The sequence below is a fragment of the Anopheles coluzzii genome, chromosome 3 (genome assembly GCF_943734685.1).
Source record: "Anopheles coluzzii chromosome 3, AcolN3, whole genome shotgun sequence".
NCBI lineage: Eukaryota > Metazoa > Arthropoda > Insecta > Diptera > Culicidae > Anopheles > Anopheles coluzzii.
This window is the reverse complement of record NC_064671.1, coordinates 27,577,498-27,604,628: the sequence shown is the minus strand read 5'-3', so window position 1 is coordinate 27,604,628 and position 27,131 is coordinate 27,577,498. Positions and strand designations below refer to the sequence as shown.

General features: G+C 45.3%; 1 protein-coding gene across 1 annotated transcript in view; it reads left to right on the top strand.

Moving 5' to 3' along the window:
• The window catches only part of LOC120959380 (uncharacterized), a 61,274-nt gene extending 34,148 nt beyond the window's left edge, over positions 1 to 27,126 (top strand). The window contains exons 3-7 of the mRNA XM_040382692.2: positions 5,558 to 5,777; positions 14,057 to 15,225; positions 15,306 to 15,604; positions 15,692 to 15,790; positions 20,429 to 27,126. Of these exons, the coding sequence (XP_040238626.2) occupies positions 5,558 to 5,777; positions 14,057 to 15,225; positions 15,306 to 15,604; positions 15,692 to 15,790; positions 20,429 to 22,888 (4,247 nt within the window). The 3' untranslated portion in view covers positions 22,889 to 27,126. The remainder of the gene's footprint in view (positions 1 to 5,557; positions 5,778 to 14,056; positions 15,226 to 15,305; positions 15,605 to 15,691; positions 15,791 to 20,428) is intronic.
• The last annotated feature ends 5 nt before the right edge of the window (positions 27,127 to 27,131 follow it).

The following is a 27,131-nucleotide window of genomic DNA, read 5'->3' as shown; positions in this document are numbered from 1 at the left end:
GTTTTGGTCCCGCGTTCTGGCCGAACGTCCGCATGAACGGACACAATAGCGTTCGTGGTTGTTTGTTTGCCAGCGTGTTTTGTTTGTTGTTTGCTGTCCGGTGGTCCGGGACAGAAAACTGTCCCCCCAAAAGTTGGTCCCCAAAATATGCTAATTTACTTACCCGTGGGGGGGGGGGGGGGTGCCGATGAGGGGGGTTACCCACAACAATGCGCGAAAGTGACCATCGAAGCAGTGATTCGATCAGCCAGCCTATAAAAGGGGGGAAGAAAGATTTTGGTTCAGCTGGTAGAGATGTTAATTTCAAACTAAAGCTAAATCCCTGATTCGAACCAAACGCAACACCTGTCCCCCGACACTGTTATGGTCATGAGATACGCGCGCTTTGAAGAGCAGCAACTCATTAGATCATCCACTTTCTCTATGACGGAGAGGGGGTGGAAGGGGGGGAGGGGCGATAGGAGATGAAGGTCAAAAGAAAGTGTGAATCTTCGGCTCGCAAGCTGTGCCGTGTCTAGCCGGCTATGTTAATTGTATTTTGTGTGCCCATTTCTTGAATGAATTTGGGTTCCCTTGTGGTCGGATATAAAATTAGCAAACAAGACAAAAATTCCCAATTCTTTCCACCGTCTAGTGTGATACGAGAATATCCTTTTACCGTTGCATACAACAACAGCGAGCGAACAAGATTGTGTTTTGTTGTTGTTGTTGTTGCTTCCTTCTTGAAAATTCGATGTTTGCGCTTCTACATATTTCTGTGCTTTGTAATTCATCGTTTCCCATTCTCACCATGCCGTCCCGAGAGATAAGCGTACAATCGGAGGGCGAGGAGTGAGGGAAAAACGGCCCCGAGACACATTCAAATTAGACCGATTACAGAGCACCGAAAGCGAGCGACCGTCCACGACACGTCGAGGGTCGAGCCACACGCAAAAAGCAAAGGAAAAGGGGGCCAGCACAGTAAAATTAGCGATGATCATAAAAAAATTATGTTAATCGCACAAACCGACAGCTAGACGGCATAAATAAATACACTACGCAGACTGCGCAAATTCCGAGCGTCTTTCATCCCCCAAGGGAGAGGAGGGGGGGGGACGTTACGGTCCTTTGGGTTGGTTTGGGTTGCCGCTGCTGGTCGCGATGGTCTAGTTTTGGACAATTTCTAGCCAAAAATATCAGCCAAATCGGGGTGAATGAAGCTGTGTGGACAGGAGAGGGTGGTGGACGGTTTGTACGAAAGTGAACCAAATTAACTGTCGATGACGTCGAGGCGCGACGACGACGGTCGAGATGATGAAATTCCGTCCGGCAAGAGCCGGCACTATCTATTGCGCTGACCGTTGACACATTCAGTGTGTGTGAGTGTGTGTCTGTATTTGTGATGTATTTTTTACAACTTCACACTCTTTGCCATCAGCTGTGGGGCTGTCTGGCTTTCGCTATCAACGGCTCAACGACACTATCATTTTTGCGCATTTGGATCGACTGCAATATATTTCTTCTGATATGTTATTTCGTCTCCCTATCTCTTTTGCCCAGTGTCTCTGAGTGTCATCCGAGACGGTCCTTTCTAAAATGTGTTAAATAATCCACCGCCACCATCGGGTAAATGTGTCTCCCGGCCCGGCCGGCCAGCCCCCCTCAAATGGCGGTGATCAATGGGCCGTAAGCCATTTGTCTTTCAACGTGAACATGAACCCGTGGGGGGGGGGGGCACAGAAAGGGGAACCAATGTCGCACCAACCTTTACTGTTGTTTGTTTTCACCGGCGTGAAAATGGCTTGTTAATTCGTGTACACGAAAGTAATGCCGTCGGTGCAATATAAAGCCATTTTAACGGTTTTGGTGGTGTATTTTGCTATCCTCCGACACTCTGTTTTGGGAACACCGTTTGTTTTTTTATTTTATTTTATTGCCAATTGTGATGATGCTGGTAGTGCACGGTTTACGGTAACCGAAAGTACACTACGACCTGCGAGTTTGAGCCAAATGATAGCGGCCTTATTGGAATTTATTGAACTGAAACCCAAAATGAAAAATTCTCCCCTCCTTGCTGCCAATTAGCTGTTTGCCAGCAAAAGGGGGAAGATTTTCAATTGTATTAATTTATAATAAATTAATTCCAATTTATCTAGCTCCAAAGCGCTAGATCCAACGTCCGCTACTACGCATTTTCCGGGGGAGGAGTGATGCCGAAAAATGAATTAATAAAGTGCAAATTTGCTACATTTTGCTTTCTTCTCAAACACACACACATAAATAGTCACACTTTATCGCTTTATTGTAATTCCCCAACGCAATTGACTTTGAAAGTACTAATGACTGGCAGCGCCATCTGTTGGCAAATTCCTGAACTCTTCGCAGCACCCGAAACCATGAATTATACCGAACAAGCCATTTAGATGTTAAAGATATTCTATTATTACTACTTTTAGCCCGACGAGTGTACGCTGCCAACGTGTTGTGTGCTGGATAGCGCTAGTTCTTTCTCAAACACACACCTTTGGGCAATTTCAAGCTCCCTGCCCCTTTTGAAATGCTGAGCAGTAAAACGGTCTTAGGCCGAAATGTTGCCGCTGGCCAGCGACGAACGCTTCAAATCGCTTTCAGTTTTTCCTGTTTTTTTTCTTTTCCCCCTGGTGTGGTGTGCGTTGGATTAGCGAAGGAACTGCGGCACGGCACGGATGGATGATCCTCACGCAATGCCCCGATCGCACCGGCGGAATGCTGTGCTGAAGCTACAATCACAACCACACACACACGCGGTTATGGGGCGTTCGATTGCGGGTACACGCTCCAGTTGACAGCCTAATCGTTTGACCGTGGCTAGAAGTTTGGCTGGCGTTGAAAAGGCATCTCCCTAACCACCACACACGAAACTGGTGTGTTCATTCGTGTTGAGTACGATGGGAGGGGTTGAAGGAGGGAAGTGCACAATAATTATGCTGCCACCACGTTTTTGTTTTGTTTCTTTCAACGCGGATACACGTTTTCGGCCGTCTTAGACGGTGCAAAGCTTAAGACAATCGAACTCCTCGTCTCCCGGGAGTTCATTGTACGATAATGGCGGTACGGGGCTCCCGAGTTGGCACTGGCAGGGAGTGGGGGCCAGACACCCGAAACCGAGGGAATGGCAAATGGAATTTAGCGCTGCAGCAGCGCGCTTTGTCGCGCTCTGTGTGATGGCGTGCAAACACAACATTTCTACACATCACACTACCATCCAAGAGATTGTCCGAGTCGGCTTATCAAATTATTTGTACAATTTCACAGCGCTCCGCTCATTTGGGCGGAGACGGTGCTGTGCTCTAACAACATCATCTCCCCCTTCCCAAAACCACAGCGCACAGAGGGTGCTAAGGCAGACAGTAGAGGGCGGCTTAGTGCTGGTCTTAAACTGTGAGTACCACCGCCACGGTTCCGCACATACGCGCTTTCTACCCCCAAAAACCATCCAATTAACTTTGCGCGATGCGATTCTATTCGCGTATCGTCTATGACATTTGGGGTGTATCACACACACACACAAACACACACACACACACAAACACACACAGGCAGCGTCTTTCTGCCCTCTTCCCTTAACGCAAAATAATTCCTACAGATGTGGACGATGAGATGTTTGCTGCTCGCCGACCGTCGTCTCATCGTCACCCAGCGGCGATGAATCTGTTTGTGCCGCTGGGAAGAAGACGCCATAGCCGTGGGGCTATTTTTTATAACAACCTTCTTCCCCCCATCTTCGCTTACGTCCTCCCGGGTATTAGTGCTAAGATTTAGTATGTGTGTGCGTGTTTGGCTAGTCTAACGCAGACTTCTAACAAAAATCACACGGAAAGCAGCGGAAAGAAATGGTCCAAACGGAAACGTTACCCATTCCGGAGGGGGTTGTTCTCTTCCTCCTCTCCGTCCAAGCATATCCGCCTCCCCATTTGGAGGGGATTGCTGTTTACACCATTTTGCGCTTAAGATTTGGTGTGTGTGTGTTTCGAACTTATATTTCCGTTGCCTTTCGAAGGCCCTCCCCGTTTGTGAATGATACCGCTTTTATTACGTTTGATCTTTTCGGTTGTGTGCGATTTTGTGTTGTTGCCGCTGCTGCTGCTGCTGCTGGTGAGCGCCATTTCCGCTCGTACTTCGACCTCTCTTCGCAAATCCAATAAGTTTCCGCCAAACCATAAATCCTGTCCAATGATGCGTTTTTCTTTGGTTGTCTATTTTTTTCGGATGCCCCTAACGTTCCGAACGTTTTGTCTGCCGACACTCTTTTGGGTGGCATAGTAGACCACACACTGTCTTTCTCTTCGGTTGGCGAAAATTAGAGACCTGCCCAAGGGAGGCTTTTTGTTGTGGTAGACAGTTTTGTTTTTAAATGATTCATGTTGTGAGCGCTCATTTTGAGTTGAATTTACACACATCGGGTTTGTCTCCTTTCCGGCCTGACTGAGGCTGGAATTACATAAAACACAGATGAATCAAAAGCCTAAATTTTCCTGAGCGTGTGTGCTGAAGACGGAGCACAGCCCGGAAACAGAACCATTCCAAACCGGAAGAAATAAATAATGTAGCTTTGGGGGAAACGTACGATGTATTTTGGAGCTGTGATTTCTTTCCGTCTCAAAGGGGTTGGCATTTTCTCAGGCTTGAACGCAGAAAAAAAATTAACTTGAATGATTGTAAATTTACATTTTTATGCGAAAGAAAACAGGGCTGTCCAACCTGTCAATTTGCGAAACAAATGAGGAAATATTAGATGCGATAGTTTATTGTGAAACCGAAGACTGCGTTTACAGTTATTATGGAAATGCAGCACCCAAGCACTAATCCAAATGTATTTATACCATTTTATTTTAAATATTCTTTCACGACGAACTTGATGTAGATCACCATAAAACGTGATGGTTCGTCTGCTTCCTCAAAAACGAAACGTGTGCATTGCACACAAATTGCTCAATAGTTTTGTTTCGCAATTGAATTCAATTTTCCAGATTTCATTTACTATCATCACACTTCAACGAGCATCCCATGTCGGCCGCGCACCCAAAGCATGCAAATCATTGCTACCCCCGACACAGATTAGCTTAACAAATTGGGCACACACCATCGCACTGTGACGCGGACACGCCACAATAACATCTCGTGCCGCCTAACTCGACCGTCCAAATAAATGCGGTGCAAAGCGGTAAAATAAACAAACGACCAGACCAACGCAACACAGGAAGTTGCTGTGCACTTTTTGGGCAGCAAGGCAGAAGAGAACGAGTGCAAGCCCCCGCCATATGAATGCACTCTAATCCATCTTCCATGTGAAGCTTCTTTTTGTGTGAAGGCACACGAAGATCATCGACACCGCACAGCATCGGCACGCGGTGCAAGGTCACCTGATCTAATTTTATCTCCAAACTCACCAGAGAAAGAAAGAGAGAGTAATGCCCTCCCTGAGCGTCTGGCTGGTCTTGCCTCAAGTGGTTGAAACTTTGTCACAGTCCCGCGACAGCGTCTGTTTTATTCTACCAATCTCTCACCATCAACCGCATCTCGCTTGGTTTCGTTACAGCTAATCTGGTGCCACGCTTTGCCTCCTCGAATCAGAACGACTCGATCTCGCTTCAGGTGTCGCGCCGCTACACGCATCAGATTGTGTCGCGCGTGTACGCAATCTTGCTGCGCGAGGTGCTCGGCTACGGCAACGTGAAGATGGTGGAGTATTCGGACGAGCTGCCGATCTTGGAGAAGGAGCGCATCAGGATGTTTCATACGCTCGAGCATCTGACGAGGTAGGTAGACAGCATGGGCGACGTGCAATGCCCACGCATTGTGTGTGTGGCAGTGCTCTAAATGAGGCAACTCATGTGATTAATGGGATTTATTGTTTCGTAATGCATACATTTGTTGTCCAAATTTTGTAGGTGTTTTTAATGAAATGTGTTATTCAAGACCAAGATGTATTGGTTGAAACGATCTTTTAGACCAATGGTCGACAAATTGCGGCTTATGATGCAAACATACATTCATCAGGCAAGCCATCTCAAGAAGTTGAGTTTACTCTTACTCCACTGTATGTTTTTTATACAGCTAGTTAGTTTGGTCCATTTACAGAACTGTTCAATGCTATTCCCTGGTGCCCCTAATATCCAATATGCCGAAAAACTAAATCAGAACCATTACCGGTCGAGGAATTGATTCTCAAGCCATTTCGGTCCTGGAACTGATACTGAATTCATAATGGTTCTGAAATAGATCATAAAGCCTTACGGCTCCTGGAAGTGATCGCGAACGCATATAAATCATCAACATGATCCAGAACTATATGTCCTTGAATAGATTCTGAACCCATACCGGTCCTGGGATAGATCTTGACCATTTTTCGGTCCTAGAATAGATCGTAAACACAAATCGGACCTGGAACTGTTCCTACTTTATCGTTCCCTGCTTTATTCCCATTTCACAAACTATATCTGGAACTTCAGGAAACGATACTCCGATTAACTATCTGACTTTGCCTGCAAGGAAGTAACAAGTAACATGTGCGATCTCCCTTAATACAATTGAGTTAGTTTGCCGCACAGTTTGCTTCATTGCGCACAGTTTGCCGACCACTGAAGTAGATGATCTTAAAAAAATCCCCTACTGATTGTTTGCCACTAGATGGCGCTGATATTACTAAAAGATTGAGTATACTTATTGTTGTCTGTCAATAGTTTTATGTTCTTCAATATTATAATATCAACGTATCAGCGTATCATTTGTGAATATATCAACTTAAAACAAGAAATTTAATAACAAATCTACCAACCAAAGGAAATTACGGTCTCGTTAGTGTACCAATTTGTGTGTTGGGAGCAGCTACGAAATCTTGCAATAATGCTAATCAGCTCTAAATCTTTATCAAGCGTTTAATACACCTCATACACGCTCCAAATCAAATGCCAGTAATATGCAATTCTCGTCCATGCGGTAGCCTTCAAGCAAATCAAACCGAACCTCCGGGGTGGGGTGTGACTCTTAGCGCATTGGCCGGCATCGAAATCGGCCATTAATTAGAGGGTTTAGTAGTTCACTTTTGCGTGGATCACCTCATTTCGATGTTATAACGCACTATTTCAAGAACAGCAACAAAAAATCGCTCTATCAAACACACAGTGCGAACACGCGACAGGTTCAGTGACACATTCTGTAACAAAACGAAGAAAAAAAAATGAAATAACCCACCCCGAAGAAGAAGAAAAAAATCACACCAATCCCTTAGCACCGGTTTTTCGTTTCGAGCCATTAACAGGGCAGTTTAGAGGGTTTGTTCGTTCCACCTTATTGTACAACGTTTGTCGAGGTTTGGTTTCGTTTTGTCATTGCTCTTCTTCTTTTAGTGTCCAGTACAGGTTTGGTGATCGCTGCTGTGAATCGCTCGAATGTCTTAGCCGAACTACTCCACTCAATGCATGGGGACAAAAGCAGCACAGGATGGAGGCAGCTGGGACAAGGGTTGGGAACGCGTGCCATAAATTTCCTGGGTGGCAAATCGTATATCTAAAATTTTTGGGGGCACTTTTGTCAAGGGTGTAACGCCACTGTGGGTGATGGTAAAAAATAGAATCTCGTTCGCGCCCGCCCGCTCGCCCGCCCGGCCTTTCCCACACCAAGACAATAATTAGCAGCGAACGCAATCTAAAAGTGAACCAAGACAACAACAAAATGTGTAAAAAAAGGAGAAACACATATTTATAGGTGTATAATATCATTTCATCCACCGTCCGTTGTTCCTACTGACTAGACAACAATACAGGCGCGCGCGCACGCGAAGGTACGCGCGCCGTCTTTTGCCCTCAAATGTTTTTCGGCAACGTGTGTCCGCGGACTGCACCAAACCAAACGCATATTATTTGCGTATCTGTTGTTTGCTGTTTACTGCGCGGCTGTTTTTGTTTTTGCAAAACTGTTCATGCCTTACCTGGGTTGTTTGGTTTCCCCTTTCTGATGGAAGGCTAATGCATTATTTTTTGCAGTCACTTTCATGTCTGCAAGCACACAGCCAGTCCCCGGGAGCTATTAAGCTCTCCCAGACACGGAGGAGAGGGTTTGACATGATGGATGGGATAAAGCAACGTGAGCGGTGGCATAAAATGCACTACCAGCGCTGCAAGAACCCGGTTCGGTTTTTGGGGCAACAGACGATAAACAGTTCCGCAAGCAGACAAAGCAAGGAGTGAAGGAACTAATCTTCTCGTCAAAAAAAGACTTGATCCAAAACTTAATCACAACCAAAACAAGTGGCGATAGCGCTCTGTCGAGCTTTCAATTAACGCCAACAGGTTATGCGCCTGCCTGAGTGGAGACCTGCCTTTCCGACCGGCAGTGTGGTGATGGTGGTGGTGATGGCTTAGTTTTGCTCCAATACCATGCCATACAGCATGAGGAAACGTGCATCAACCCGTAACCATCAAATCCATCAGAACTGGAGGGATTTTTTGTTACGGAGGTTTACGGAAAACTCGCTACCCGCTGAAACAGCGAACGTCCATTAATCGAGCCCCCGATCTGCGCTCGATCCGCTGTGCGCGAATTTACACCAACTTCACACACAAACGCACACATGCACCCACAGCGGGGTTACCACTAATGAGAGCAGCGCCCCCTTTCGGATTAGTGTCCAATTTCTCGCTACGGCTCATTTTGACACTCAACGGAAGAGCGGAAGATTTAATGTTCCACCTCTGCACCTCTGCAATCTATTAATTACAATAATTAGATATGGCGCTCATTTTCGCTGATATTATAAGCCTATAATAATGGCAAGGATATGCACCGTTACTCCACCCTCCCCCCCCCCCCGCAGCAAATAAATGGCAAGCGTGAAGCGGTGAGGCTTTAATTACGGTGACCATAATCTTAAGTGATGCCACGGTTACTATCCGTTTGCGCGTGGTATAATTAGCCACGCGTTAGATTTCGTTTATTTAATTAATTGGAGCGGTTTTTTTTGTGGAGGTTGGCACAAAGAACACGAAATAGAAGAAAAATGTGATTGAAATAAAGAAGAATAAAAGGGAAGGAACACGTGTTTGTGTCTTTGTGTCCCGGCAGCCAACAGCGGGGATCGCGGATTTATCGATCATGAACGCTAGGTAAAGGACCTGCGAATGTATCGTATCCCATCTTTCAACTGACCTTCTTTCGCAGAATTCGCCGTCCTTCTCCCTAAGTGCCCACCTAAGTATGGGGACCTTTTTGGCTAACTTTTTTTTTGCATTTGTTAGGTGACGAACCTTCACCACGAACTTCAGCGCGAACTACGAAATCGAGCAAATGGTCGATCCGTTTCTCGAGGCTTGAGCAATTTTTTGGTTATTTTCGAATGGCGATCACGTTCGTTCGATGGTACGGAAATGTACCCAGAACACCTTTACTCTTTACGAAGTATCACGGGGAGGGCTTTGCGAGAGTGGAAGATGAAGACAAACCATTTATAACGAGAAGAAAGCAAAAAAAAGGTCATTCAAATGCGTTGTGTGTGTGTGTGTGTTTGTATTTGTCTTTCCCAAATAAAAAGCTCCCTCGTAACAGTTTGATATTTTTCTCCCTTTTTTCTTCTTTTGATCATACAAGTCGGTGTAGAGTTACGAGAAGAACAACAACAACAACAAACGGTCCTCTGTATGTAAGAAGGAACGCGCGCGCACGGATCCGTAGTTATTGACAAATTTGACTGTCAACAGAAATTCTATACCGTTCATCCGGATGAAGGAACCTTCATCCAGAAAACAAACGAAATTGATTGATTACCAAGGTGAAGCTATTTCTAGCCATCGTTACCACAGTTACCAGTCACCCAACCATTCACATTATCGTGTGTGATGGTGGTTCCCCCTTCGCGATCTTTACGATCGAAGCAGCAGTGACTCAGTTCTGTGTCATGGTGACTGGCCAACACACGACGAGTTAGATGGGTTTGGTTTTTGCTGCTGGTCTGAAATTAAGATTTGAGTTTGATAAAGCTGCAGCACAACAGCAAAAAAATCATCCTCCCTTTTGCGTCGACACTTTGTGTCATTGTACTGTCCTTCAGCGGAAACCTCCCCAACCAGCATTATCGCGCGATTTTTATGTGTATCTATCATTTTTCTCATTCTAACATTCACAAAATTTTTCATTCTGCCTCGCTCTTCTGGGTGTTGGTCTGTATTTGCTTGCAACTTGGCTGTGTCGCATCAACGATTCGCATGTTTCATTTAGCTCATCCCTTTCCATCGTTGGAGAGAAACTCTTGCGTCTCGCTTTTCTGGGACTTGTCCAAATTCGCTTGCTACACCAATCGTTCACGCAAGCGTTCTCCTCTCGCCCGCTCTTTGTATCATTGTACAGGTACTCCCCGATATACGTATCGGCAATAGCGTATCTCGAATATTCAATAGCGAAAGTCGAATTTCGAGGTTTTCAGTCAAATTATAACTAATATCCGTAGAACTTTGCATGAAGTGGTAGGTTTTAGTCACTAAACCTACCACTACCGAATGGTTAAAAACCATTTCAAATGGTATAAAATTGAAAAATTCAGTTGAAATTAGATCAAATAACTAATACGCTTACGTAAATTTGACGGTTCTTTGAACAAGTAGTACTTATTTTAGAAATCGAATGTCAAATGCAAAATAAATTCCCTTTTGGTTGAATATTAAAAACCATTTCAAATGGTATAAAATTGAAAAATTCAGTTGAAATAAGATCAAATAACTAAATCAACTAACTAACCAAATAGTTATTTGATCTAATTTCAACTGAATTTTTCAATTTTATACCATTTGAAATGGTTTTTAATATTCAACCATAAGGGAATTTATTTTGCATATGACATTCGATTTCTAAAATTAGTACTACTTGTTCAAAGAACCGTCAAATTTAGAAAAAAAGCGTATAGCGAAATCGTGTATATCGAGTATGGCGTATATCGGGGAATACCTGTATAGCCACACGAGGAAGGCGCTGCTTCGCGTTCACATGAAAATGTGGTAGTGTGAAATCAAGTTTGCAAGCGGTAGGACGCGTCGGTGTGTGTCCGTTTTTTCTCTCGTGAAACCAGTACGGAAAAACTGTTTGGTAAGTACAGTTTTTAATAAAGGGTTATTTCAATCTTTATCAAACTGAATTGTATTGATAATTGTGATATAAAATCAATTTCGTTTTTTTAAAGAAATCGTAACACACGCACGAACGGAAGTGAGCACGGACCACAACAGAAGCAATATTCAATTGGTTGGTAAGTATTGTGCTTGACGTTAAATTGAACAGCTGTTGGCAAAATAGTTAATATTTCCTTCTATCCCTAGGAGTGCCGAAAACAGAACAGGAGAGGAAAGAAGGCAGGAACGATTCGATCCTCCAACGTGCTAGCGCCTGGTAGAGGAGAAGCGGCAGGAAGGTAGAGACGAACATCCACCTCGCTAGTGCAGCACGTGGGAGCAGCAAGAGGGAAGCAAGCAGGACGCGTACACACCATTCGACGAAGGCAAAGCTGGAGGAAAGGAAGAACGAGGAGAGAAGGCAGGCAAGACGGGTACGTGTGTATCCCGCACCGGTTTTAGGCAGTGTGAATTGTGTGAGTATGTAAATATGTATGTGCGAGTAAGAAGGTAAAATAAAGAGCGTAAGCATGTGCAGAATGGACAAAAGAGAGTAAGAGTCTTTGTAGGGAGAATGGAGAGAATGAAAGAAATTGAACAATAATGTAGCATTCAGAAACTAAATGTATGATACACGCTGTCGCACCGTTGCAGAGACGTGCTCTTTAGTGCTGCTAATGAGCACGATTTGAGAACGTTTTGAGCCCGTTTTTTCTCATACAAAATTTTAAAATGTCGCGCGATAATGTCGGTTGGGTCGAGTTGCTGACGAAAAACAGGGCATTCGCCCAACCGACATTATCGCGCGACATTTTACAATTTTGTATGAGAAAAAACGGGCTCAAAACGTTCTCAAATCGTGCTCATTAGCAGCACTAAAGAGCACGTTTCTGCAACGGTGCGACAGCGTGTATCATACATGTAGTTTCTGTATGCTAAATTATTGTTCAATTTCTTTCATTCTCTCCTCTCTCCCAAAACAAACACAGACTCTCTCTAATTTTTCCATTCCACACATTCGCTTTTTATTTAACCTCTTTACCTCTACTCACACATACACTTTTCAATACTCACACAATTCACACTGCCGAAAACCGGTGCGGGATACACACGTACCCGTCTTGCCTGCCTTCTCTCCTCGTTCTTCCTTTCCTCCAGCTTTGCCTTCGTCGAATGGTGTGTACGCGTCCTGCTTGCTTCCCTCTTGCTGCTCCCACGTGCTGCACTAGCGAGGTGGATGTTCGTCTCTACCTTCCTGCCGCTTCTCCTCTACCAGGCGCTAGCACGTTGGAGGATCGGATCGTTCCTGCCTTCTTTCCTCTCCTGTTCTGTTTTCGGCACTCCTAGGGATAGAAGGAAATATTAATTATTTTGCCAACAGCTGTTCAATTTAACGTCAAGCACAATACTTACCAACCAATTGAATATTGCTTCTGTTGTGGTCCGTGCTCACTTCCGTTCGTGCGTGTGTTACGATTTCTTTAAAAAAAAAATGAAATTGATTTTATATCACAATTATCAATACAAATCAGTTTGATAAAGATTTATATAACCCTTTATTAAAAACTGTACTTACCAAATAGTTTTTCCGTACTGGTTTCACGAGAGAAAAAACGGACACACACCGACGCGTCCTACCGCTTGCAAACTTGATTTCACACTATCACATTTTCATGTGAACGCGAAGCAGCGCCTTCCTCGTGTGGCTATACAGGTATTCCCCGATATACGCCATACTCGATATACACGATTTCGCTATACGCTTTTTTTCTAAATTTGACGGTTCTTTGAACAAGTAGTACTAATTTTATAAATCGAATGTCAAATGCAAAATAAATTCCCTTTGGTTGAATATTAAAAACCATTTCAAATGGTATAAAATTGAAAAATTCTGTTGAAATTAGATCAAATAACTAATTTAGTGGCTAAAACCTACCACTTCATGCAAAGTTATACGGATATTAGTTATAATTTGACTGAAAACCTCGAAATTCGACTTTCGCTATTGAATATTCGAGATACGCTATTGCCTCCGGTCCGCATTGATAGCGTATATCGGGGAGTACCTGTACAATGATACAAAGAGCGGGCGAGAGGAGAACGCTTGCGTGAACGATTGGTGTAGCAAGCGAATTTGGACAAGTCCCAGAAAAGCGAGACGCAAGAGTTTCTCTCCAACGATGGAAAGGGATGAGCTAAATGAAACATGCGAATCGTTGATGCGACACAGCCAAGTCGCAAGCAAATACAGACCAACACCCAGAAGAGCGAGGCAGAATGAAAAATTTTGTGAATGTTAGAATGAGAAAAATGATAGATACACATAAAAATCGCGCGATAATGCTGGTTGGGCGAAGAACTCCAAGCTGGTGCGCAACGTGACAAAATCCTTCTCCATGGGGTTTAAAAATTTCACACTCGAACCCGTAGTAACATCTGTATCAATAATCGGGTTTATGTATCGGTAGGGGTACTTTTGGTATGGCAGGTTTGGTAAGACACAGCGCACACACACACAAGACGCCGTCTAGTCGTCCAACCTGTACAAACAACTTCTCGTTCGATATCTTGCAATATTTGGATCCGATATCTTGTCGCAGAGAGGATGAATAACGCGCACGTACCAAACTGCAAGAATAAGAAACATTTTAACGCTCAAAGAGAACACATAAGCTGTTGTTTTGATTTGAAAATGTTTGGATTGTTTTCCCCGACCTACCTGCATATTTTCCCTTTTCACTGACCGAACGACGCGCGTTTGTTGCGTTCTTGTTCTGTGGTCCTCCCCGAGTACATCATCACCTTAACGCCAAAAGTGTTAAGCAACATGTGACATGGGGATTTTCACAACCTGTGGACGTGTGAGCGTTTTAATTTTAGAAGTTAGCTACAACCTCCAATAACAATGTCTCTTTTGTTTGGTTCTTCTCCCACCCTTGAAGCTACGGAGGTGAATGGCCCGATCCAACGATCGATCTGGAGGTTTGGCTACTGTCCGACTACCATTACATCCCGGGCGAGATCCGTGAAGCGGGAGCCATCGCAAATCCGGGCCGATTTGGGCTGTTCCTGCCGAAAGCGCTGATACGCAAGGAGGACAACTTCCCCAAGCCGCTGATCTACACCCTGTTCCAGGAGGACTCCAACAACCATCGGTACTACGATTTCATCAAGAAGTTTGACATCTCCCAGCCGGTGCTGGAATCGATCTACCGATATGCGGAGCGCAAGTGTGACAACGACTGCGACGACTACGGTATGTTTGTGCCGACCCAGTGCACCCAGGGCGTGAAGTGTGCGCTGGTGCTGGCCCCACACTACGAGGACACGCGCTTCCTGGTGCAGCACATCACCGAGATGAACTTCCAGCTGAAGGTGATCTGGTTGGGCGATCGGCTAAAGCTCGGCATCCGGCAGCTGATGAATACGTACGGGGGCGATCGTAAGAATGGGAAGAAGTTTCTCGTGTTTCACTGGACGCCGTCGGAGGTGATCAACACGCGCACGATGGAGTACGTACCGATCACGATGCCCCGGTGTGAGGATATGATCGCGAGCAACGATACGGGCTGCAAGTACGAGATGACGCCGCTGCTCAAGTACTATGGGAAAAAGTTCCGCGAGGCGGACTACGCCTTCAACTCGCTCATCTTAACGCACTTCGAGGAGCAGAGCATGCAGCAAATCTTCGACCTGTACGATGCGCACGAGCCGGAAATTATGCGTGTGCGCGAGGAAGGCGATCCGGACCAGACGCGGGTGGCCGAGATTTACAATCAGATTGCGTGCGAGTGGATGCAAGCGCAGGAAAGCACTTGGATGCGATGGAAACCGGAGGACCCGAAGGAGGAGGTGTACATTGGGGGGATCTTTCCGCTGACCGGGATGGGACCGTCGTATCTGGGGATTGCACCGGCCGCCCTGCTAGCGCAGGATCATATCAATGGGAATGGTACGATCTTGCCAAACTACGAGCTGACGGTACAGCAGAACGATGGCCAGTGCCGGGCGGACACGGTGATGAAGTCGTTCATCAGCTACTACATCCAGCAGACGCGCATGATCGGCATTCTGGGTCCTGCCTGCAGTGAAACGGTCGAACCAATTGCTGGTAAGACATTGTCGGATCTTCCACGTTTTGTGAGTTAACACGGTTAATCTATATTATTACTACTTGTGTTTGCAAACCAGGTGTTTCGAAGCACTTCCGGATGGCTGTCATCTCCTACTCCGCCGAAGGTGCTTTCCTGTCCGATCGGGAAAAGTATCCGTTCTTCTTCCGCACGATCGGCGAAAACCGTCAGTACGAGCACGTGTACGCTCAGCTGCTGCAGCGCATGAACTGGCGCCGGGTAGCGGCCCTGACGGAGGACGGCCAGAAGGCGACCGAGTACATCTCCTACATGGAAACGCTGCTCAAGGAGCGCTCGATCGAGCTGATCTCGAACAAAAAGTTCCCGCGCGATCGTACCGATACCGAAATGAACCAGGTAAGGTTTTTGTTCATTTTTTTGGGTTCCTTGCCTTCTCTGTACACAACCTAAACTCATACGCTCTTTGCCTATCTTCCAAAACAGTATCTCCTAGATCTAAAGTCCAAAAGTGCTAAAATCATCATCGCCGACGTGGACGATAAGGTGGCGCGGGTGATAATGTGCGAGGCGTACAAACTCGAGGTAAGCAAACTTAAGAGACGGAAAGGGAAATCTTGGGTAGTCATTCGGCCCAGTGTAAACAGTTGTTCGCTTTCCGGAGAAAGCACGGCCTCTGTGTGGTGAGGGATGGGTTGGGTCAACCTTTTTCGGGTGCTGGTCGTCTCCCTTTAATATTCAAATGTTTGACGCCCGCGCCGGGCAGCAGAAGAACCCAAGACCCCGCCACACAATAGATTGGGGTTGATTGTTTTCGCTTGAATATTCATACCCAGTCTTGACCCTTTCGGGCTGGCGTAGGGTTGTATCATGAAGATGTGCGTGTGGCTGTGGTTGTGTATGTGTGTGTGTTTAGCATAAGACACGCCACACAAATCAAGAGTCTTTTGGGTGGTTTTAAAGCGGTAAGCCTTTGTCCTTCTTAAACGACACTTGAGTTCAAAACAAGAATCACGTTTTTAATGACACGTTTGAAATGAGACAACATCAATTTCCCAACATTTTCTTCGACATGGTGTAACAATCTACGCAGTCTTGCCGACTGTGAACAGGCTTACTAGAATTATTTGGGAAAGTTTACTTAGGCTAGCAGAATAGAATAGAAGCAGAATAGAGCAGACGGTACGCACCATCACTTCTGTCCTACAGTGAGTTTTAAGTGAGTTTAATTGTATATTTTACAGAAAAGGCCAAATGCTGATCACGATTAGGAATGGGACGGTTAGCGTAATGAGTATGTTTGGTAGAAAGACCATAAATGTATATGCTTTTCCCAAAAATAAGCATTCAAATAATACAATAGCAACAAACACCCAAAAAATTTGGAAAAATAAGTCATTAGATGAATACTCAAAAGGTTGTTTGTTTCATCTACGAGGACCAAACACTCCGTAGACACACATTAAATTTATCGTAATCAATCTGCTAGTGACTCGATACAAAATTACTTCTTTTCTGTTGAAAGGGACGAGGCTTGATGTCAAAATTTAACCATAACCGTAATTAACTATACGCAGAGTCGATATAAACCATTGCAGAAGGCTCGTAGACATCTAGACGGCCGTAACCCTTAGATCATTTCGATCCTATTTCGTTTGATCAGCGTTTACACACCAAATATTTGTCAAATTAGCCGGTCTCGTAGTACAGTCGTCAACTCGTACGACTTAACAACATGCCCGTCATAGGTTCAAGCCCCGAATAGATCGTGCCCCCATACGTAGGATTGACTATCCTGCCCAGGGGGGGAAACAATTAGTCACTGAAAGCCAAGCCCACGAGTGGGTACAGGCAGGCCTTGACCGACATCGGTTGTTGAGCCAAAGAAGAAGAATTTGTCAAATTTACCTCAAAGTTCGATCAAACCTAATCATTGCTTCTACCGTCCCATTCCGAATGTTACCATAACTCTGCCTTTCTATGGAAAATATTCATCATGACGAATTCTCGTTGGATTCACCGTACAGACAACGGCTCGTCCCGAGCTATAGGCTCTATTCTTCAAGTACAGCACGGAATACAAATCTTCCTCTTTTCATCAATCAAAATTATCAGTTGACATCTTGTTCTATCATTTTTAACTGCTAAATCCCTCGATTATTATATAATTTTGCACTCAAATCTGCTTACTCCATCGAATCATCATGTTCCGACACCTTGCGAAGGAGTCATCTTACACCCAGCAATTGACTCACATATCGGCGATGGTGGCGCTTCTCTTTCCGATACAAAAAAATTTGTCCCATCATCAATAAACTACTTCGACGTCGGGGAAAAACACTCACTGGACGCTTTGCAAACCCTACCGTACTTTATGCGGTAAACAGAAGTTAAATCTGCATACCACGTCAAAAAGTGGTTGTTGTTGCTGCTACTGGTGGTTGCAAGCGATCAGCAATAAGACAGCCAATTCAAAGGCGCCTCTTCATCCGTCCCCAATGTTCGGCAAATTCGCTATCGTAGCCGGAAATGGCGAAGCGTTGACGTGCGCACGTACGCCACATGGCACAGGGAAAGGCGGAGAACCCAAAGAGGGATGGGGAGGGGGTGGGTTGCAATAAAGGTGCAACTGTGCATTTCTGGCCGCTGTTTTCAAATGTTGCAATGTATGTTGTTTTTTTGTTGTATGCCAATGTGCTACCTGAAGCAGGCTGAAACGTGGTGCATTATAAAACAGTCCCGAGGGTTGTTTTATGATGCGTTCTCCTCGTTCAATTGATCAATCGACGGTGAGTGACGGGGACAGCAAGAATCGGTTTAATCACAAACATATACACACACACACACACAAACACACACACACATGGGACATGGCCAGTGGTCAAGAAGGGTGCCACGCCATTGGTGACGAAAACAAATTAACAAAAAAGCGGTGTGGACACCGTTGCGAAAGTAATCGGATTCCGGTATCGATTTTATGCGCCATAATACCCTCTCTGTCACTGTGTGTGTGTGAGAAGGGTGGGGGGGGTCACAGGGAAGTACACTCCCAGCGGGGCCGGTCACTGTTGGCGCCGTCTCAAGCACACCGATATGGGGAGTTTTGTGTCCTGCCCAGTGGAATTGGATAGCTTCCAACTGTTTGTGGACGCTGGAGTCATGTTACGTCGTGCACACTTGAGCGAGCTCTCGGAATTACTACTGCGGGACCAGTGGCAGTGACAGTGGCGTAACGAAGGTCATGGGGACGACCGGCCGAGCAAACGGACCGACAATTTGAATGGGAAGTTCGTTCGTACGTAATTGCGGAACTTGAGCTAGCCGGTAGTTGGAGAGGAGCTTTTTTTTGCAGAAACAACAACGTGCTTGCAACATTGTTGCAAGCTAACATTTTCGCGCACCTTCCTTTTGGCCCGGCATGAGGTGGGTTGAGCTTTTGTTGCACTGTCTGGCTGATGTTTACACAGAAATGGTGCGAATAACATGTGCAAATCTTTACGCAAACCTTCAAATACACACTGCAAATGTATTGTACGTGGCAAAGGAAATGTTGCCCTTTAACGGTTAACTACTTTCAACAGACAATTGTCAATTATTGACCATCCAGCCCCTCCGGGGAGGAGACTACACCGGATAAAGCAGGGGAGCTGCATCGCTTCTCTTTAGTTTGGTCGGACGAACGATTGACACACAAAAGCACACAAAAACTGCCTATCTGACAGTGTGCAAATATTGACACACCGTTCGGCTTCTCCCGAACTTCTTGTTTGATTTGTAGCGTTTGTTGGTAAGTAAGTCACGGCAGCACACAAGAACAGGAACACAAACACAAACATTATTAGCCCCTTTTTGGGGGAGAAGGAGGTTGTACTGTCTGCGTATCACCGCTGGCTAGACTACTGGACCCCGCTCACTATCGGCATTTGCTTGCACCAAGTCGTCACACACATTCGCCATCGTACGTGCTAATTGTGTTGTTTTTTGAAGGGGGCCGGTACCGCCACTTAGCCTTTTGCTTTGTTTTGTACAGTTTATGCACTAACAGTTGTAGACTGTTAGGCGGCAGTTTTGAACAGAGGTGTGAAGCTGCCCACTTGTAAGAATTGGAATACAGAACTGCAGACTGCAGAGGGAGTAGCATTGTTGGCGGTGCATACATTTTGCTTCTCCAAAGAGGATGAGAATTGATTAGCATTTGTTCGCTATGTTTCGCATATCGTTAAGATATCGTGAACATCATGCTCATAACATGATCATTAGTCGTTTGAAGTGTTCTTTGCACTATTGATCGCTCATCTACTGGAGCGGGTTGATGATCTGTAGCTCTGCAAAGGCTTATCTAGATAGAGCTCAACCAAGTCATCTGAAGTCGTCGTTTAGCTTTTTACAGAGACCTGGAATAAGTTGATAAAAGGCGAAAGGTCTCTGTAGCTCTGCATGCTGCACAGATCTTCCTGCGCTCAATGTAACTCAGTACATTCATTTTAGCATTATTGGCTACTCCGCAGGGCATTATATACATTTGTTTGTTCTGTTAACTTTTTCTCAATACACCGGTTTATATTGATTTCAAAATAATTTTCAAATTTCTTCATCCTCAGAGCTCAGCTCTAGCTCAGAGGGTCTCCGTTTTGCTGCTGCACTCCGTACACAGCACTACTAGCGTTGTATAAAGTGGCTCTTTTCAAATAGGCGAGGGTCTCTGATCAAAGACCTAAACTAGGCGAGAGCTGTATGTAGCTCCGTACACTCCATACGCTCAATGTAGCTCTCGGAGCTCTCAGGCTTAAGAGAACTTATCCGGACTTTGACGTTCCTTACACTACTCTAATCACTTCTCAAGAATAATTTATTTCCGAATTTGAAGAATTTCTCGAAACAAATAGAGACCTGGAACGGTTTGGGACGGATTTGTAGAGGCCAGGAACTCGTTCAAATCCCTTAAAGATTGATGTACCTATCATAGGAATAAGTTCTATAATAGGAATAGGAATAGGAATGATCGTAGATGGTAGAACGAGTCATGCTTAGAATAACGGTTAGAAGGTGTTGATGAGCGAAAAATTGGGTGAAATCATGGAAAAAATCCACAAAAACCACCACATTGCTCTAGTTCTCCCGTCAGAGTAGATCCCAGTGTGGTAAAGCATAAATAATAGCAACCAATTGCTTCCCATTCTTCCTACTAACCTCAACTAATCTCTTGTCCCTCCTCCTCCACAGATGACGGCCGAAAATGGATACATCTGGTTCCTGCCCATCTGGCTGTCGAACGTGTGGAACTTCAGCTCGGAGGTACCGGGCGGTGAAAACGGTGCCACCGCCGTACCACCAACTTCTACCAACAGAACGACGCGTGGCTGCACCAACAGCGAGCTGCTCCGCGCCATGAACGGGCACTTCTCCCTTTCGCACGCCCCGTACGCCGACGACGACAGCATCCTGGACGTGAACCGAAGCGCTACGGTGCGGGACTGGAAGCAGGCGTACAACGTCTCCCTGTCCGAGTACAACTACATGGCCTCGGATTACGCCGGCTTTGCGTACGATGCTGTCTGGGTGTATGCACTAGCCTTCGATCGACTGCTCCGGGAAGATCCTTCCTATATTAGCGATTTGCACTCGCGCCACACCACCAAACGGCTGATGGAGCTGATCCGTGAAACCGACTTCCAGGGCGTTACCGGAAGGATCAAGTTCAATGAGGCAGGCTCACGGTACACGATCGTCAATGTGCTGCAGTTTGTAAATGGGACGGCTAACATTGTGGGCCACTTTACGCCCAACATTTCCGAACCGGACTACAAGCTGCTCGGGGGTGATTTAGTGCTGAACGAGTCCGCGATCGTGTGGATGACGCGGGACGGCCACATCCCGGACGATGGTACGCCGGTGTGTGCGCTCGAGAGCTTCGTGCGCATTTTTGGCATCTCCTGCGACGAGGTAACGATGATCGTCATCTCGATGGTGTCGATCATTAGCATACTGATCCTGTCGGTGGCGTCCTTCCTGTTCTGGAAGGTGCGGTACGACCGGAAGATGCAAACGTCCGCCAAGTATCTGCAGAAGCTCGGGATCGATCTGCTGTCGCAAACGTCCGGACCGGTCAACACGCTGGACAAGTGGGAAATACCGAAGGATCGTGTCGTGATCAATCGCCGGCTGGGGGAGGGTGCCTTCGGCACGGTGTACGGCGGTGAGGCACAGATCGGGGACGAAGGATGGACGGCGGTCGCGGTGAAGACGCTCAAGGTGGGCTCGACCACGGAGGACAAGGTGGACTTTCTGTCCGAGGCGGAGGCGATGAAGCGCTTCGATCACAACAACATCGTCCGGCTGCTCGGTGTGTGCCTGCAGTCGGAACCGGTCTACACGGTGATGGAGTTTATGCTGTACGGTGATCTCAAGACGTACCTGCTCGCCCGTCGCCATCTGGTGAATAGCAAGCAGTCGGAAGACTCGGACATCTCGAACAAGCGGCTCACGATGATGGCGCTGGATGTGTCGCGGGCGCTCTCCTACCTGGCCGAGCAGAAGTACGTCCACCGGGATGTGGCCTGCCGGAACTGTATGGTGAATGCGCAGCGTGTCGTCAAGCTCGGTGACTTCGGCATGGCCCGGCCAACGTTCGAGAACGATTACTACCGGTTCAATCGGCGCGGCATGCTGCCGGTGCGCTGGATGGCACCGGAATCGCTCGGGCTGGGCATCTTCACGCCCGCCTCGGACGTGTGGTCGTACGGGGTGCTGCTGTACGAGATCATCACGTTCGGATCGTTCCCGTTCCAGGGGCTGACCAACAATCAGGTGCTGGAGCATCTGAAGAACGGCAACACGATCACGATACCGGCAGGCGTTAAGCCACAGCTCGAGGGTTTGATGAAGGCGTGCTGGAACCAGGACTACAAGAAGCGACCCTCCGCCTCGGAGGTGTCCGAGTTTATCTCCAACTACCCGCGGCTGCTCAACCCATGCCTGGACGTGCCGCTCGCCTCGGTCGAGATGGTGGACACGGGCAGTGATCAGTTCGAGCTGCTGCCCGGGTTGCGCAAGTACAAGGATGAGTCGCAGCAGCCGACAGCCGACCTGCTCGTCGGCACGCAACCGATGAACGATCTGAACAATGGGTACAACAACGTCAGCATCATGTCGACGGGAGGAGCTCAGCGGGCGCACAACCGCGCCCGAGCAATCAATCTGAACGATCTGAACGTGGCGACAGACTTTACCACCGTCAATCCGATGCCACCGCTCGACGATTACGTGGAGGAGGAACCGGCGATGGCAAGAAGGCAACCCTTTGGTGGGTCCAGCTCGACGCAACGGCAAACCACCTCCACCAACCATCTGAACGTGTACAACCCGATCGAGCCGCTGCTGCAGCGCGACACGGAGGTGACCAAGAGCAACAACAGCCTGCTGCGCTACGTGCCAATGTTTGGGTTCGGGAAGAGCAAAACCGTCACGATCGGTGGGACGACGATCGTGACGGGTGGTGCTGCGGGTGGCGGCGGCACCGGTGCTGGTAGGACGGTGCCACCCACCACGGCCCTCCACTGTACGACGTCGCTCGGTGCGATGGCCGGCCCAAGTTCGCCCCAGTCGCCGACCGGATCGGTGCTCGGCATGAGCGGCGGCACGATGATCGTGAACGCTCGCAGCACTAGTACGACCATTTTATAGCACGCCAAGGACGAAGGGAAGGAGAAGCTGTGCAGTGGCAAGGTGACGGATCAACCAGAACAGACGCATGTCATGGTGGATCGAGGCGGCGTCGCTTCAGAAGACAACTGAATCGGGGCGGGGAGTCTGCACCCTTCCCCTAAAAACCAAATGAATCCTTTTATAGAAAAATGAAACAAGCTTTAAAAATATATGTGTAGGAAAAACTGGGAGGGAAGTTTCTAACAAAGACGCAAAAGAAGGGGGGTATGGAGAAATAATTAAACAATAATATAGCGCTTCCTTATACTACATAGACATATGTATATATGTATGCGCCGTAATAATCTGCCAACGGGAATCATTCAACACTGCTCGAGGAATCGAAGGATCGAAGATTTTACCACTAACAATAGACAATTAGTTTTAAGAAAACGTTTGTTTAAGGAGCGCACCAACAGTGCAGAAAGGGGGAGAAGATTAGTCTACTACTTTTATGCACAGTCAGAATTCAACTATTATTTAATTTTGATTTTTGTTTGTTTTCAAAACCACACCACCGCCAATGCCACGATTAAAAGGCGAATTCTGGCTGTATATTAAACATAGGTGTATAGCAAACCCAAACACAGCCACAGCGATAGAGCCCCAGAGAAAAGCGAATCCAATTGGAACAGAAATAATTGCGATCGAGCATAATAATCTCAACAGTACAAACTAACTCAATACCGTCCACAGGAGCGCATATTGTATGCAAAAGCACAGCAACAAACAGAAGAAGAAAAAAAACACACACACACACAATACAACTGTAGAACAATAGACGTGAAATAAGAGAGAAAAGCGAAATATTTAACAGACAAGAAGGAAAGGAGAAGTCGTGTGAAAATTTTCTCACATTGCATCTATTAAATGATACCATGATAATGATGATTACATTACAGGGTTTTTTCAAGAGTTCTCATAACTGTGGGACACTTTATCCACTCTTTCTTCTTGGAAATGAACTTAATATAATGGGAATTGCACTCTATAGCACTCTTGTTGATCAAATCCAATAGGAATTTCTAAGGAGCCTGTCCTAATAGGATGAATTCAATTTCCATCGTATGAAGTTCATTTCCTATAAGTAAGAGTCAAGGAAGTGTCGCACAACTATGAAAACCCCTGGAAAACCCTCCCTGTATACCTTGTTTAAGGCTATGGATTATGAAAATAGGTGGTAGTAGAAGTTGTAGGGTTCCAACCCCGGTAAGGGACGATCAATACGTTCATGTTAATTTGAGGCCAAGGGTGAAATTAGCGAAAAGATTATTATTATTACCAATTTATTTGAATTATTGTGAAAATTGCACTCTCTGCGCACGTTTTTACCATTTAGTGTCTGGGAGTTTATATGTAGCGAAAGACAGTGGAGTGGGTGTAAAAATAGTGAATTCGTGGTGTTATTTGTTTTGTTTAGCAAAAACAAAAAAAAAGAAGAATAGCAGTAAATAGAGTAAACGACCACGCTAAAGATAATAATCCCAATCATAATAATAATGCTGATGATAGCCAAATTTTTCTACCACTCAACTATATAACATAATCGGTCGATTAGGATGATTATGAGGATGATGATAGGGTCGAGATGATAATGATAGGTAGTAGTCTTTAGCCACCACCACTGCTGGGTAGTGATAGTAAATATCGAATCTAGTTTCTAGTAGCATTTAGAAAACGGAGCAGAGAGCGAAGAGAAAGAGAGACTAGAAAGAAATAGGGTTTGCTTGCTATTTTATCCTAGACAAACACCTCTGTTGTTATGGTAACGATCTGGGATGTAGTCGATCCGTTCTATTAGGGGGTGAGACCTACTAGAACCCAATCTCATGTAAAGGAGCAAGTATCACCACCACCAAATCAAATCAAGAGAAAGCGGAAAGGAGAAAGCAAATGAAAACAAAAACATTGTGATTATCAAAAGAAATATTCATCATTTAATCTAAAGCAAGAAAAAAAGGAGAAGAAAAACATGTTACTAAACCATGAGGCGCAATATTAGTAAGCAAAGGAAGAGAGGAAAAGGGCAATTTAGAGATTAAAAGATTGGTTTGTTGGAGCAACAAATACGCGGATACGCGTACGAACGAGATGAACCAAAGGTGCGAAATGCGACAAAACGGAATTTCAACAAAAGAATTATTGTATGATATCCCCAAGCAACAGCAACACCATCAAAGAATGTAGTGGTTGTTGCAGGATGCATTCAGTCCCAAAGTACCTTTCTTCATGATTAGCGAGATAATTCGGAAGCTCTAACAGTCGGCTAGTACACACCTTTACATAAGAAGGTGTCCCTTTAGCGGAAGGAAATGGAATGATTTAACATTTTTTTTGGGTTAATTTAAGTTTCCCCCTTTGTTGGTGGCTTATCAACTACAGAGAATGCAAACTACTATCTCAAAAAAACACACACACACTCACCTAAAAACTGCCAACCACTACAAACTTAACGTACTAGATAAAACATAAACACACACTGATACAACAATAGTGCTGCCAAATAGTTTTTTTTTTTCGAAAGAGCAAAACCAAAAATGAATGCATTTAAAGTTGGCTTTTCTTTTTAATATAAAACACTTTGAACTTTATAAGCTACCTCAGGGGATGAAGAAGAAAAGTAGTGACAAAATTTAGTCCTTTTTTGTAAAACACCAAACAGCAGGCGTGGTAGTGTTAGCACCATGGAAACGTTCCGATCTGCTCGGCAGTGTGTGTGTGCTCTCTCGCTCTCTCTCTAGCCGGCAAACATAAGACTGATTAGTGTGTAAGGAAGACCCCCCTTCCAGTGGAGCATTAGAGCAAGTCAGTGCGTACTTGGATAGGGGTTGCGGGGGTTGCAAAAGTCCGGTAGGAGAAAAGCACCACCGAAGGGCCAGAAGGGACGTTTCTAGGATTTTTTGAAAAAAAAACAATGCCGTTTAGTAGAAGAAAAAACGGAGGATCATTTTGCCGGATAAAGGAGCTTCGTTTTTAGCTAGTGCAAATTTAACCCAGTTTTACACCTTCCCAATCATCGCGTAATGGATATGATGTACACGATTGGTGTATGGTGTACGATCATTAATCATGCTATATAGAACATTATATACAACACACACACACAAACCACACACCAAGCAGAGACAACGCTTGTATGGTTTATATATACAGAACTAATGTGTATGACAAAATAAAGCAAACACACAAAAATGGATTTCTACTACAATGATTAGAGAGGAAGTTTCTTTGTTCTCGCGTTGCATTACACATTGCATTCCATTGCTCATCCGAAAACGGGAATTCTCCTCGATGTTGTTGTTGTTGTCATCTGCTAGCTGCATAACCCGCCACACCACTTTCTATTTTTACTAATAGTGTGTTTTATTCTTTACAATCGCAATAAACATAATTATTTTTTTTGCTCTCTCGTCATCTCTGTTATTATGTTTCACACCCCTCCCTTCTCCTCCTATCCCGTTCTCTTGTCTTTCCTGCTTTTTGTTTGTTTGTTTGTTTGTTTGCGTGCTAGAGTTTGCAAGTAAATCCCACCATTTATATACTCTGTCTGTCTGTTTCGCTCCTGCAGAAGAAGGATTAGGATTTTTATAGTAAAAATAGATACTTTCATTTACTTCTTTTGCCCAAAGACACACCAATGCCGGAGGGGGAGGAGGAGGGTTGGTTATTGATTCACGTTACTACAAGCAGCAAGGAATGTGTCTTTTTACTCATTTTAAATGTCTCTGTGGGTTGTGATTTGGGAAAGGGAAGAGGAGCAAGGTTGTGTTACCAATTTGGTGCATGATGTGGTATGCAAATTGTATGAAATTTATAAAATTGTACACAGCACTCACACACACACACAAGTCGGTCTGCGACGGAGGACAGTATTGTTCTACAAATGTTAGTATTAATTCCAGTAAAAAGGATTATTTTGTCATTAGACAAGGACAAGAGTACAAGGGGAGCGAAACCACCAGGATCGAAAGCATATGTTTACACCTTCCAATGTTATGTGTGTGTTTGTTTCATATTCTTAAATATTTGATTCATCATCCTTACATACGATTCGTAAAAACTTTAACCAAATTTATATCCAGTTTAGACAAAACATGGTTTTATAATAGAAAAAAGAAGCTCTATGTATCAACAAACAAAACAGTTTCAAATTGGATGTGAAGATGAAAGCGTGAAACGTTTGTTACGTTACTCTTCATTTTGTTTTTTTTTTTCTTCCAAC